General features: G+C 38.3%; 1 protein-coding gene across 5 annotated transcripts in view; it reads right to left on the minus strand.

Moving 5' to 3' along the window:
* Positions 1–15,471, minus strand: part of LOC126282208 (F-box/WD repeat-containing protein 2-like) — a 119,547-nt gene that overhangs the window by 9,160 nt on the left and 94,916 nt on the right. The window contains exon 5 of one of the 5 annotated variants that reach the window (XR_007551350.1): positions 6,770–6,892. The exons of 2 other annotated variants lie outside the window; for them this stretch is intronic. Coding sequence is in view for 2 of the 3 variants with exons in the window: in XM_049981755.1 (XP_049837712.1) it covers positions 7,985–8,105 (121 nt within the window). In the remaining variant the exon portion in view is untranslated. Of the gene's footprint in view, positions 1–4,907; positions 6,893–7,865; positions 8,106–15,471 lie in introns of those variants that run through there. 2 more of the 5 variants (XM_049981756.1, XM_049981755.1) reach the window with 2 other exon arrangements.

Below are 15,471 nucleotides of genomic sequence, written 5' to 3' on the forward strand. Positions count from 1 at the left end.
ATCCCATCCATACATCCACATTGTTGGAGAGCTGGAATGACGTGGTTGCACAAAAGACGCTCATAGCACTTACCTGTGACGATACAGGAAACAGGACCGAAAGGACCTGCCTCTTTGAAAAAAAATATGGGCCTATGATAAATCATGCTGTAAACCTACACCACACAATGACTTTTTCAGGATGAAGTGGTACTGGTTGATTTGTGTGTGGATTTTCCGTCGCCCATATTTGACAATTCTGTGTATTGACATATCCTGTCAGATGGAAGTGGGCTTCATCTGTCCACAAAATCTTCCACAGCCAATCATTGTCCACTTCCATACAAGCAAGAAATTCTAAAGCAAAGGTCTCTCTTGCTGGCAGCTCAACAGGAAGCAACTCGTGTAGATGGGTAATTTTGAATGGAGAGCAAAGAAGGATGTTTCGTAGGATTTTATGCCCGTGGACACAGGTATGTCCAATGTTCAGGCAATTCTCCATGCACTACAGGTTTGCACACCACCACTTGTCTCCTCCTGCATTGCTGTGGTTACTGCATCCACTGATGTTGAATCAACTCATTTCCTCCCTCCACCAGGTTGCACACCAAATGAACCCGTCTTTTCGAATTTCTAAATCATTTTCCCTAGACCCATGGCAGTCATCTGAACAAAACCATTTTTCAAACCCTTTAGTGTCTGGAACTTCTGCAGAGAAACATGTGCAGTCATTATTCTTGTAATACAGCTTTACAAGTAGAGTGCGATCCTGCTTGAGACAGTCATGGCGAATGTCGCCAATGTGAAAGGAGGAAAAGCCATGTACCCAGAGTGTTTATACCAACTTCAGTGTGTTGTGCACATGACAGGTGTTTTCATTTATGTATTCTGACACATACAGCACCATCTATTGATTAATTTTCACACTATTTTTTATCTTCTGCCATACGTTATCCTCCTTCTTCGATAATATTCCATTGCAATTTGACGTCATTCTGACCAGTGATGTTATTTTACAGTGTTTTGAACATTTAACTTTAATTATAATCATTCTGTATAAACAGCTCTGAATGAATGAATGATGAAACATACTGTGTGTTTGTACTGGTAAATGAAAAATCACATTATAGTATGCAGCAATAAGTTAGAATAAATTCTGACCAGAATAAGGAATCTTTTAAAAATTCTCTCTCAGTGGTCTTCTCAGTTGTCCTAAGTCTTCTTGTTGCCATAATCAGCCACCTGAATCAGCAATGGTTTCTGTTGCCATGTCAAGAAAATGAACTCTCTGAGTACATGAGTTCGATGCCATTCTACACAGTCACAGAAGTTTAATTCCTTTGTCTACTGAGTGGTACACACTCTCCAAAAAGAATGTTTAACTATTTCGTAAATGCTTCCACCTGTGGTCCCTGACATGCTTTATATACACTCCACTGCCATCTGTGAGTGGTTATTGCATGTTGACTTCAAACATACGCAGTGATCACTTTAATGTGACTGAATCATGTCTAAGAGGGTAACTTTCCCACCTCAGCTGCAACAGCTAACATCACAGTTAATCTATTTTTTCATTCTTTGTTTCTGGGATAATTTTTGTATCTTCCATGTCAACTCTCTTATTGTTTGGCATGTCAAAAAATACTGGCATTTCATTAGCATTGCCAATCTGATGAAAAAGATATATGTGACACTTTCACAACTGCATGATGAACTGCTGAAAGTTAAGTTGTTTTCCTCAAAATCTGCTTGCATTCTCTATGTAGTGTAGTACTTCATAAGGAAGCAATGCCATTTCTCCACATAAATTAATGACACTAATACCCCACACAGAATTCTCCTTGTGGCACATTTAAGACACTTGTAATTTTCAGGGTTCAAATGGCTCTGAGCACTATGGGATGTAACATCTGTGGTCATCAGTCCCCTAGAACTTAGAACTACTTAAACCTAACTAACCTAAGGACATCACACACATCCATGCCCGAGGCAGGATTCGAACCTGCGACCGTAACAGTCGCGCGGTTCCGAACTGAACGCCTGAACTGCTAGACCACCGCGGTCGGCCTAATTTTCAAGGCCTTCAGTTGTATTGTTTCTCATCACATAACTATCTCATCCTTCTTAGTGTCTATGGTTCAAATGGCTCTGAGCACTATGGGACTCAACTGCTGTGGTCATTAGTCCCCTAGAACTTAGAACTACTTAAACCTAACTAACCTACGGACATCACACACATCCATGCCCGAGGCAGGATTCGAACCTGCGACCGTAGCAATCACACGGTTCCGGACTGCGCACCTAGAACCGCGAGACCACCGCGGCCGGCTAGTGTCTATAATCTTAGCTTCAAGTTTTAGATATCTGTCACTTTTCATTACCATAAACGATTCTCTCACTGGAACAGACTTCATCCATTTTCCGCCTGAAGCAGTCCAACATTGTATAATAGGCTCACACAGTCCATACTTCTTCTGGCCTCTCTGTTGGTTATGATTTTGGCATAACACACAATAAGTTTGAAACTTGCGTCATACCTGCACCGAAGTCTTGGCCTGATGATGCTTTTCACTCAAAATGGTCAATCACATCAGCATAAAACAGGCTTTTTATTGACCAGTATCCAATTGTAAGTTAGTTATAAGTTAACAAAACAATACTGGTACACCGACACAATGTTAATGCAAATAAAATACCATAAAAATTGTGCAATGTTGGCTAACAAAATGCCTTGCCATCAGCTTATGTTATAGATGTTAGTTGCATTGTTGCAAATGACAGTAATCTTTTTTACAGGTCCCCAAACAGGCATAATTTTTTTAAAACAAGAGTATGAAAAGAAGAAGTAGAGGATATGGGCTGCACCCTAGCTTTCTAAGGTTGAAATTTGGATACTAAGTGTGGCTCATTTACGAGCCAATATGGTACTTCATCTAGTATTTTTGGTATTACAGAATTTCAAGTTTCTTGATATCCTTTTGAAATTAATTTACTTTTCTTTCAATATCACTGAGACTTTCAGTAATTACATGTTTAGAAATGGTATAGAACTGCTTGTATCACATTTTTTTGGGCATCAAAATGAGCATGAGTTATGATACAGAATGGCATCTGTGAGTTTTTCACTCTCAACAGTCCCTAAATAATGTTTAAAATAGCATGTTTTCTTGCAAGTATTTCCACATGTGATGTTGCCTTTTAAATCACACATCAAATGAAAGCACTTCTGTCCTCAGTTCTGGAGAGTTGTGGCATGTTGGCATTTGTTATGTGGTGAAGTCACAAGAGGAGCTAGATTTGACAGCATATAAACATCGTTATATGCCAAATGAAACTATAATTTAAAGTTAATGTACATGTAGCTGTAGGGCACCTAACAATGGCAGCATATTGTCTAAATGCTTCATGCCAATAAATATAAAATTGATGGATGCAGAACAATTCTTTTATAAATTCTGTAATACAGTCACTGGCCTCAATGAATTCCATACAACACAGATAAATTTAAGGAATATGTGTACCTATAGTTTTCTCTTTTTTTCAGATCTTCTGTGGATGCATTTATAGTCACCTCTTTATTATATCTCACAAAACTTTTACAAAAGAAAGGGAGAGAGCTAAAAGGAAACCTTTCAACTTAAATTTTAAAATTGTGGGAGGATTTTCATTTCATCTCATTCTATACTAAATTTTCAGTATTTCACTTTATAGTATGCTACACTGACTGTTGTTTTAATTCCATTATTGCCTGAAGCCTTATCGACATCTGGGTGCACTCTGTAGTCTGGTACACAGTTTCTGACTTTTCGTTCAACAATGATGAAGTACAACAACAATGAAATGGACTGGTTGCTGTTCACCACACAGAGGAGGCACTGACCGGCAGGCTGGCACACTGGAAGAAGAGAGTTGGACCTGATCGCCCCACGACAACAGCAGCCACACATGCTCATGTTCCTGTCTGCTACTCATTGCCTCCTGTATGTAGTGAGCAGCAACCAATCCATTTCATATTGTTATTATTCAGCTCCAGATTTTCCAGTATTTAATTGTGAAGTATGAGTCTCCCCACAGCTACCATTTTTTCTCCAAGAACACATTTTCCTCCTGTGGGTTCAGTGATTGTGTTTGCTACAGCTAGCTTCTTACTCTCACACTCAGTAATAGCAACACACACATTGTCTTTGTTGTATTGTCACTCAAAGTAATCACACTCCTTATCAACATCACTTTAGCTTAACCTGACAGCATTCACTAAAGGCTCTTATCTTTACTATACGAATAATCTCCACTGGTTCTGAAATGAAAAAGCTTGTTTAATTTGTATGTTTTCACCTTACTACATCTTCTGGGGCAACTATGTGCATTATGAAAGAATATTCTTAGCAATTAAACAAACTGTGTTGTCAATTTCTGCAGTTAATGCAGGCCACTGTTCCAAGAGTCTCGGAATTGTGGCTATCCAACCTACAAATGTACTCACTCCCTTGTGGGACATGAGGTTAATAATATGGATTGATTCAAAAGAAACTGTCCCATTCTCTTAGTTAACATTAGACAGACAAATGCTCTGCACTTGAATAACAATTATTTCATCACTGTACTGGAAAGTGTGTATTATTCTGTAGATTTCATTTTGTATTGGTTCCCAGCAGAACTGAAAACTTATCCAACAAACCCAAGATTGAGCCTGGACAGTTTCCTAAAGCAGTATGATGCAATAATAATAATAATAATAATAAAATCCTCTGAAAAAATTGACTTTGAAGATGAGAAGATTTATGAGCTCTTGCAAGGCACAAAACATTAGGAATTTCTTAACAAAAAACATTAGTAATTTATTAACACAGTTTTCAGTAGTGTAAAAATCTGGAAAGTCTATAGCTAGCAGTTAGAATCTTGTTAATAACAACATTTTGTTATTTTATTTAAATTTCACATTTATTAACAAATATAAATGTTAGGTAACAAATACTGAATCATAATTTTTAAGTAAAATCAGCTTTATTTTATCATTACTAATTGCAAGAAAATGCCAGTATCCACAATAAGAGCGGGATTGAACAGCGTTACTGAGATGCTTTTTTTATAATTTAATAATACAGCATTTAGCACATTTGTACCAAATTTTAATTTATTTACTTAACAGCACTTGAAATTCTTCAGCTCTTCAAAGATGATTTTTTCGAGTATTTTATTCTTTTTGAGAACTGTAACATGTTGCTTTAGGTCACGGATGTACATGTACTAAGTTTGAACCTTATAAGTGCAACAGAAATCTAATAGCGTGGAGCAGTCCACAACTGAATAAGGGGGCAGTAGCCCTTGGAGCTGAGAGGCTTCCTAGTGACACAATGCTCCTACTCTGTATTGGAATTTTTCACAGCAGTTTATAGCCTCACACTATGGCACCTTATTTACTGTACAGACTCCAGTATGTGTGTGTGTGTTTATTTTCTTTTTTAGAATTTTCTGTAATAGGTTTGCTGTCAATCATATGTAGGGACTAGTTCCATGGCCAAGTAGCTTTGTCTCACATGGTATTATGGAATCCAATGAATCAAATTAAGGCACTCTCTTTAATATGTTTCAAACAAATTCAAAGATAGATTATTGGTTTGGAACTGAGATTTCATGATTTATTTATGTTTCACACTTCTAAGTTGCATCATACTTCAAGCACAACTTCTTTGAATTGGATTATATTTTATTAAAAAAACACCAAAAGACCACTCCCAGAGAAAATGTGGCATACAAATGGAAAAAAAGGCACCTACTCCATTAAATTTTGAAATTTTTATTTTTACTTTTATAGGAATTATGTGTAGTCTCGTTCAACTTAGTGACAGAGTGGAACAACAAATACAGCAATTGAAAAGCACACCAAAGGAAATGACATACTCCTCTATGAGACAGATTAAGAGTTCCATGTCTGCCAATGTTGTGGTTGTAAGAGAGCAGAAATTTGTGCTGGATGAGTCTGGGACAGGAAATTGGTCTTCACCTTTACAAACAACCCACAGCGGCATCAGCTTTAAGTTATTCAAGAAAACTGTAAAAAATATACATCTAGCTGCTGAATGGGGACTTTAACACTGACATTCCCAAATATGAGCTCAATATCTTAGTAGTACAGTGCTGTTCTACACAAGGTCCCATAGAAAACAATTTGCCGTTTCACATTTCAATTGAGTACATCCGTATAGTTTAAGGGAGTGTCAAGAGTATGAGCACAAAATTTTAGTTATCGCCTCGCGAATATATAGTTACATAGGTGACTTTTTGTTTGTTTGGAGGTATGTTTCTCTACAGTCACAGCACACAATGAAATCCTTATAGTATATTGCCATAGTACTTCTCTAGGGGACCCATTGGTAGAGTGGAGTATCGTGTGGGTATTTGTTTTCTGCATTTGAAAGGGAATGACACAGTGACTATCTATGTCGAGGTACTGGACGTGCACAGCAACAATGCACCAGGGTATGGCATGGTAGTCAGGTGGTTTACACCCTGCCAGTGTGGTCAAAGTAGTCTCAATGGTAAAGAATCAAGTGGCACACCATCTCTCTCTCTCTCTCTCTCTCTCTCTCTCTCTCTCTCTCTCTCTCTCTCTCCCTCTCCCTCTCTGAAGGACCTGAAAGACAAGTGGAAGCCCTGGCACACAAAGAGCTGTACATCACCATGACAGTGGAGAAAGTCACAATCAGTCATCGATAAGGTTTCAGCATCTCACACAATAATTTGAACATGATAAAGGTCACCATTCACCGAGTTTCCCGATAGCCCATACCTGTTTGAAAAGCCAGCTGAACCGAGGAAGCACTGGAACTGTCACGGGTATGGTAGGCCCATCTGGACAACTTCTTTAGCTGCTTAACCATGACAGATCAGGGGTGGATGTATCGTTATGACCCTGAGGCAAAAGAGCAAAGTGAGCAGTACCCATCCGCAAATTCCACATTGCCTAAAAAGGCAAAGACACGACCGTCATTGGACAAGGCAAGTCTGTGTGTTGTCTGGGACGGTAGTGCTAAAAAATTACATTCATAAGAGATAAAATATAATGAAGGCACACTAACAAAATCTCCTGATGCGGTTATTGAAAGCTGTGAAGATGAACCATCACAGGCAGCCAACAAGGTAGTGTTTTCATGCCACGAAGATGATACACATAACTCTGTGCAGGACACAGCCATATATGCTGCCTCTTTTGGCTACAAATTTTTGCATCACCCCTGCATCCTCCTGACATGGTACTTGGTGACTTCTTCCTATTCCCAAGGACAAAAAACTGTTGCATGACCAGCATTTCCAGACTGGCTATGATATGATTTATAATTATCACATAATAAATAGTTTTGATCAAATTTATAATAAGTAGTTTTGATAACCTCTGTTGCTGGTAATATTCTGTATGTGAATTTCAGTCATTGCTGTGTCAACTTTATAATCTCTTAAAGGACTGACTGGAGTCAGTAACCAATAGGTTATGGGTACAAGAAGAAAGTAGTGGAGCTTCCAAATGTACAAAATATCATCTGTCCTAAAACTGACAAATCCTGATTGTTAGCACTGACGTGACATAAACTGCTGTTACTTGTAATCTTGAGTTGCCATATTTCGCTTGTGTTCAAAGTGGTGCTATCACATTTTTGTTAGTAAAAATTTGAGATTTACTTGCAGAACTAGCTTAATGTGATTAATATGGCTCTGGCCTAACAATCTCTGTGTAAATTTGTAAAGTTAACTGGAATTGCTAACTACTATGACTAGAAATTTATGACTAAAATGTACCTAAAAGCTGGATTATTATGATGATTTTTGGTTTGTGGGGCACTCAACTGCATGGTCATCAGCCCCCTTACAAAGTCCCAATCTTTACACAGTCCAATTTTATTTATTTATTTATTTTATTTTACGCAGTCCAATCTAGCCACTGTCACAAATGATGATAATGAAATGATGAGGACAACACAAACACCCAGTCCCCGGGCAGAGAAAATCCTCAACCCTGCTGGGAATCGAACCTGGGACCCCGTGATCTAGAGGCAGCAATGCTCATCACTAGACCACGAGCTGCAGACACTGGACGACTATGACATACAATTTCAGGCACTAGTGGAAATCTGAAGAATGCAGAGAAAGCATTATTAAAAATTTGTTTAACTGTAAATTCATCTGCATGTACAACAGTTCATGGAGCATTTGACACTAAAGAAGCACTGCAACATTTACAATAAGCTTTCAAAGATAAGAGTTTATGTAGTTATATTCAGCTACTACAACACTTGATAAATGTGTGACTGGCTTCAGAGACAAATATGGAAGCATATTTGTTAAAAATTATGCCACCTGCTTCAAAAATTTAAAGCACTGATAGGCAGAAGAATGATGCAAGTACACTAAGTGAACTTCTAGCACATTTCCAATCCTTCATTCTGATGGCTGAGAATTCAATTGAGAATCAATGAAACATAAATTTGCTTAGATAAATGAAACTATAGATTCCGTGCTGGTAGCAAATATGCAGAACAATGAACAACAGAAGTCAAACATAATTTCAAGCACAAAATTCCAAGTAGTTTAAATAACAACAAAAACAATTGATTATTAAATAATTTTGTCGAGTAGTTTAAATGTTATAAATGTCAGAAAACTGGTCATAAGGTGAGTGAGCATGCAACTAGGAAGAAACCAAGTAAATAATCACATTCTGCAAATACCCTGAAAACTGAAAATTTATTGACGGTTTTGTCTTTGTATTACTGCAATAGGAGGTTCGTAGATTGAAAATTACACAATACATTATTAATAAAATAGACTCATTCAACAATTTTGAACTGACCACAATTAAAAAAGTTACAGTAACAGATAACAACATTCTTGAGGCGATCACACAGGGCGATGTTCATTTTGAAGCTACAGGTCATGACAAGAACAAGCAATAACTATTTTTGACAGCGCACATGTTCCAGACTTTGGATACAATTTGTGGTCAGTTAGTCAATTGAAAAGACATGGGTTGTGCATACTGTTTGATAATGTACAATGTGATACATACAACAAAAATGACATAATTTTTTTCTGGAACACAAACAGTGGGTGAAACATAAATAGGTGACATGTATTGATCACATGAAGTTTGACCCACGCAAAGGCTGTAAAAATAAGCAGTTAGGAATTGTGGCATGAAAGATTCAGACATTTTAATCATGTAACCATGTCAGCGCACCTGACGATGGTGACATGTCTGATCGCCGAAATATTGTGCCCGTTGGACACAATGAATCGGCAGTATACCCATGGACAACAAATATGCTGGGAGAAACTGAAGAATGTAACCATGTGTTTATAAAGAAAAAAATGGCTAATGGACTATACTGGATGAAAATAAATTTAGATCTAGGTATTTATATGAATGCATGGTGTCCATTCTTTCAGATATAATATCTATGTATTTCTTGCATAAAACGAAAACAGTGTCGACAACATTTTCCTAAAATATCAAGTATTATCCACAAGAGTGAAATACCTACCTGATGTTGTACATCCAATGTTTGTGACCAATGAGTATGGCTTTGTTGAAGATGGTTTTTATCTTCTCACTTTTACAGATGATATATCATTGCATAGTACAGGATACAAAATAAGTCTACAATATTTTCATTGAGTTCAGAGCAGGAGCAGGAAATGAAACTGGTTGAAACATTAAAATACTTCAAACATAACGGAAAAGAGTTCGTCAATCAGAGTATATGAAGTCATTCTTAAAGGCGACGAATTGGGTTCAACATGAGACAACAATTATCTACACACCAAAAGAAATTGGGGTTGTGAACTCCTGAATCAGATGATCACTGAAAAGGCAAAACTGATGTTGACACATGTAGGACGAAGCAAACAAATTCAGGATGAAGCCATTAACACAATGATTTTTGAAGAACCAGTCTCCAACAAAAGCTGTTGAAAATGTTACTCCTCAGTCATTTACCAATCTTTGGTGTCAAGCTTTTGTACATGTATTAAAAGGAAAAAATGAACAATTAGAAGACAAATCGAAAAAATTATCTTTGTTAGATATTGTGAAGATTCTAAAGCATATCTTCTGAATCAGAAGGCATTGGCAACCTTGGATAACCCACAGGACTGATTCACAAATAAACTGAAGCTCGTAGGATATCTTGTCATATGACGTGACAGCAGCACTCCTGGTGCATAAAGAAAAAACTATAGCGACCCTGATGTTAACTTTCATGAGGCAGTGTGCTGATATGAATGGCACCCTGCTACCATCGTTGAAATCAGCACATTTTCCAAGTACTCAGTAATTCCCATGCCATTTCACATACCACAAATGTGTAGCACAGACATAGACAATATGCAGTAAGTAGTGTATGTATGTGTGTGTGTGTGTGTGTGAGAGAGAGAGAGAGAGAGAGAGAGAGAGAGAGAGAGAGAGAGAGAGTGGCATCAGGACTGACCCATAGGTGAAAATACTCTCCCACCCACCCACCCACCCACCCCTGCACTCCTTCAATGTAGTGAGCTGTTTCTCCACTCTCCACATGCACAGCAGCACATAGGCAATAAGTTTGCACTCAAACTGTATAAATGTCTCTCTCTTTGTTGTGCAAATCCATTGGCAGCAAACTGGTATTACGCACAGAGGAGTACGCAAAACTTCCACTGATCTCTCAGGTTTTCTCAGTGTGAGTGATTAATATCGAGCTTGTAGTGAATATTGCCTCCCCATGAACCATTGACCTTGCCGTTGGTGGGGAGGCTTGTGTGCCTCAGCGATACAGATAGCCGTACCATAGGTGCAACCACAACAGAGGGGTATCTGTTAGAGGCCAGACAAACGTGTGGTTCCTGAAGAGGGGCAGCAGCCTTTTCAGTAGTTGCAAGGGCAACAGTCTGGATGATTGACTGATATGGCCTTGTAACAATAACCAAAATGGCCTTGCTGTGCTGGTACTGCGAACGGCTGAAAGCAAGAGGAAACTACTGCCTTAATTTTTCTCGAGGGCATGCAGCTTTACTGTATGATTAAATGATGACGGCGTCCTCTTGGGTAAAATATTCCAAAGGTAAAATAGTCCCCCATTCGGATCTCTGGGCAGGGCTACTCAGGAGGATGTAGTTATCAGGAGAAAGAAAACTGGCGTTCTATGGATCGAAGTGTGGAATGTCAGATAACTTAATAGGGCAGGTGGGTTAGAAAATTTAAAAAAGGGAAATGGATAGGTTAAAGTTAGATATAGTGGGAATTAGTGAAGTTCAGTGGCAGGAGGAACAAGACTTCTGGTCAGGTGACTACAGGGTTATAAACACAAAATCAAATAGGGGTAATGCAGGAGTAGGTTTAATAATGAATAGGAAAATAGGAATGCGGGTAAGCGACTGCAAACAGCATAGTGAACGCATTATTGTGGCCAAGATAGATATGAAGCCAACACCAACTAGAGTAGTACAAGTTTATATGCCAACTAGCTCTGCAGATGACGAAGAAATTGAAGAAATGTATGGTGAAATAAAAGAAATTATTCAGACAGTGAAGGGAGATGAAAATTTAATAGTCATGGGTGACTGGAATTCGAGTGTAGGAAAAGGGAGAGAAGGAAACGTAGTAGGTGGATATGGATTGGGGATAAGAAATGAAAGAGGAAGCCGCCTGGCAGAATTTTGCACAGAGCAAAACTTAATCATAGCTAACACTTGGTTTAAGAATCATAAAAGAAGGTTGTATACATGGAAGAACTGTGGAGATACTAAAAGTTATCCGATAGATTATATAATGGTAAGACAAGAGATTTAGGAACCAGGTTTTAAATTGTAAGACATTTCCATGGGCAGATGTGGACTCTGACCACAATCAATTGGTTATGACCTGTAGATTAAAACTGAAGAAACTGCAAAAAGGTAGGAATTTAAGGAGATGGGACCTGGATAAACTGACTAAACCAGAGGTTGTACAGAATTTCAGGGAGAGCATAAGGGAACAATTGACAGGAATGAGGGAAAGAAATACAGTAGAAGAAGAATGGGTAGCTCTGAGGGATGAAGTAGTGAAGGCAGCAGAGGATCAAGTAGGTAAAAAGACGAGGGCTAGTAGAAATCCTTGGGTAACAGAAGAAATACTGAATTTAATTGATGAAAGGAGAAAATATAAAAATGCAATAAATGAAGCAGGCAAAAAGGAATACAAACGTCTCAAAAATGAGATCTACAGGAAGTGCAAAATGGCTAAACAGGGATGGCTAGAGGACAAATGTAAGGAAGTTTTCTCACTAGGGCTAAGATATATACTGCGCACAGGAAAATTAAAGAGACCTTTGGAGATAAGAGAACCACTTGTATGAACATCAACGGCTCAGATGGAAACCCAGTTGTAAGCAAAGAAGGGAAAGCAAAAAGGTGGAAGGAGTATATAGAGGGTCTATACAAGGGCGATGTACTTGAGGACAATATTATGGAAACGGAAGAGGATGTAGATGAAAATGAAATGGGTGATACGATACTGTGTGAAGAGTCTGACAGAGCACTGAAAGACCTCAGTCGAAACAAGGCCCCCGGAGTAGACAACATTCCAGTACAACTACTGACGGCCTTGGGAGAGCCAGTCCTGAGAAAACTCTACCATCTGGTAAGCAAGGTGTATGAAACAGGCGAAATACCCTCAGACTTCAAGAAGAATATAATAATTCCAATCCCAAAGAAAGCAGGTATTGACAGATGTGAAAATTACCGAACAATCAGTTTAATATGCCACAGCTGCAAAATACTAACACGAATTCTTTATACACGAATGGAAAAACTAGCAGAAGCCGACCTCGGGGAAGATCAGTTTGGATTCCGTAGAACTACTGGAACACGTGAGGCAATACTGACCTTACAACTTATCTTAGAAGAAAGATTAAGGAAAGGCAAACCTACATTTCTAGCATTTGTCGACTTAGAGAAAGCTTTTGACAATGTTGACTGGAATACTCTCTCTCAAATTATGAAGGTAGCAGGGGTAAAATACAGGGAGCGAAAGACTATTTACAATTTGTACAGAAACCAGATGGCAGTTATAAGAGTCGTGGGACATGAAAGGGAAGCAGTGGTTGGGAAGGGAGTAAGACAGGGTTTAGCCTCTCCCCGATGTTATTCAATCTGTATATTGAGCAATCAGTAAAGGAAACAAAAGAAAAATTCGGAGTAGGTATTAAAATCCATGGAGAAGAAATAAAAACTTAGAGGTTCGCCAATGACATCGTAATTCTGTCAGAGACAGCAAAGGACTTGGAAGAGCAGTTGAACGGAATGGACAGTGTCATGGAAGGAGGATATAAGATGAACATCAACAAAAGCAAAACGAGGTTAATGGAATGTAGTAAAGTTGTTAGGTGATGCTGAGGGTATTAGATTAGGAAATGAGACACTTAAAGTAGTAAAGGAGTTTTGCTATTTGGGGAGCAAAATAACTGATGATGGTCGAAGTGAAGAGGATATAAAATGTCGACTGGCAATGGCAAGGAAAGCGTTTCTGATGAAGAGAAATTTGTTAACATCGAGTATAGATTTAAATGTCAGGAAGTCATTCCTGAAAGTATTTGTATGGAGTGTAGCCATGTATGGAAATGAAACATGGACAATAAATAGTTTGGACAAGAAGAGAATAGAAGCTTTTGAAATGTGGTGCTACAGAAGAATGCTGAAGATTAGATGGGTAGATCACATAACTAATGAGGAAGTATTGAATACGATTGGGGAGAAGAGACGTTTGTGGCACAACTTGACCAGAAGAAGGGATCGGTTGGTAGGACATGTTCTGAGGCACCAAGGGATCACCAATTTAGTATTGGAGGGCAGCGTGGAGGGTAAAAATCGTTGAGGGAGACCAAGAGATGAATACACTAAGCAGATTCAGAAGGATGTAGGTTGCAGTAGATACTGGGAGATGAAGAAGCTTGCACAGGAGAGAGTAGCATGGAGAGCTGCATCAAACCAGTCTCAGGACTGAAGACAACAACAACAACAACAACAACAGTGAACATTGTGCAGAAAATGGGAACAACAACTTCACTGAACACCCGGAACCTCACTATTAAAAGTGAGGTAAAACAACGAAACAAAATGGGAAAAATTAGGAATTATGCCCTAGGAACAAGCAAAGTTGTCGACAGGGACTCTATCCTACGGACTAAGTCGGAGGAAATACGTAGTCAGAGAGTAAGATTGCAGCACAGGAGAAGAAGAAGTATTCCATTCTCATCACATGTGTACACACAAGACTTGTGACCACCTTGAGGGTGTAATATGTCAGTATTCCAGGATAAATTGGAGGAAGTTATGAACCTCTACATGACCAAAGAAAAAATAATTAGCCTATATTGTAAGGTGATTTTACAGTCACATGAATTACCAAACTCAAATAATCTACTGAGTACATTCTTTATGTCAAACACGGCCAAGATGCCACAAGAGTAATATTCATACACTGCAGTTCAGTTGGTGCCACATTCATAAACTCTCTCTTGACACAAACACTCAGTTTACAAAACTTGCCCATTAGTCTTTCTGATCGTAAGGGTCTCTTATTCCAGTTTAAACAAACATGTGTAAACAAACTCTCATTAACAAAGATCACTAGATAACATATATCAAAGATACCAACAATTTAATGTTTCAGTACTGGCAGAAGCACAAGACCTGGGGAAATGTTTGGCATGAGGAAGACCCTGGGAGGAAAACAAAAATATTTGTCGGCAACTGTGTCACTATTTTAACATTGCATTTCCTCTAAAAAAAAAAAAAAAATGATAAAGGAATGCCACGGAAGCAATGGGCACACAGAATGAATCACCAAGGGAATAATCACCTCTTGTGCAACTGCGAAACAACTTTACACATGAAGTAAAACTAATAGTGACCTAAAATCCCAAAGACTCTAGAAAAAGGATTTTAAAAAACCCTCAACAAAATCATAATAAATGCAAAGAAGATCTCAAACCAACAGTTACCATAAACACAGAAAATATGAGTAAACTGCTATAGGAAGTTGCCATCAGTACTGCAGGAACCAAAGATCAACAGGACTCACTTGAATACCTTCAGCTACATAAAACAAAACTTTAAGATGAAAAACAGATGAGCAAACCTGCATTTTTTAAAGACTGCTGATAATCTAGTGTTTGTAATCACTATAGCTTGGAAGAATCGTGCTTTCCAAAATCAGGCATGTAAATTTTCCAGACTCCGTAAGTGAATTTTCCTGACCTTCATAAGTGAACATAACGTATTAAAAACCACAAGACCCACAAAATCACATCACAGTTCTGTGGAGTTAATTGTATCCCAGATTAGTTATTAAAGAATATTTCTGTAGAAAATGTCATAGCCCTATGTAATATGATAAATAGCTCAAAAAGGAGACGATGTCTCCCAGAAGTACTAGAGACCTCAAAGGGAATTTGAGTCTTCAAGAAGGGGGACATCAATGATGGA

Source organism: Schistocerca gregaria, chromosome 7, assembly GCF_023897955.1.
Source record: "Schistocerca gregaria isolate iqSchGreg1 chromosome 7, iqSchGreg1.2, whole genome shotgun sequence".
Taxonomy (NCBI): Eukaryota; Metazoa; Arthropoda; class Insecta; order Orthoptera; family Acrididae; genus Schistocerca; species Schistocerca gregaria.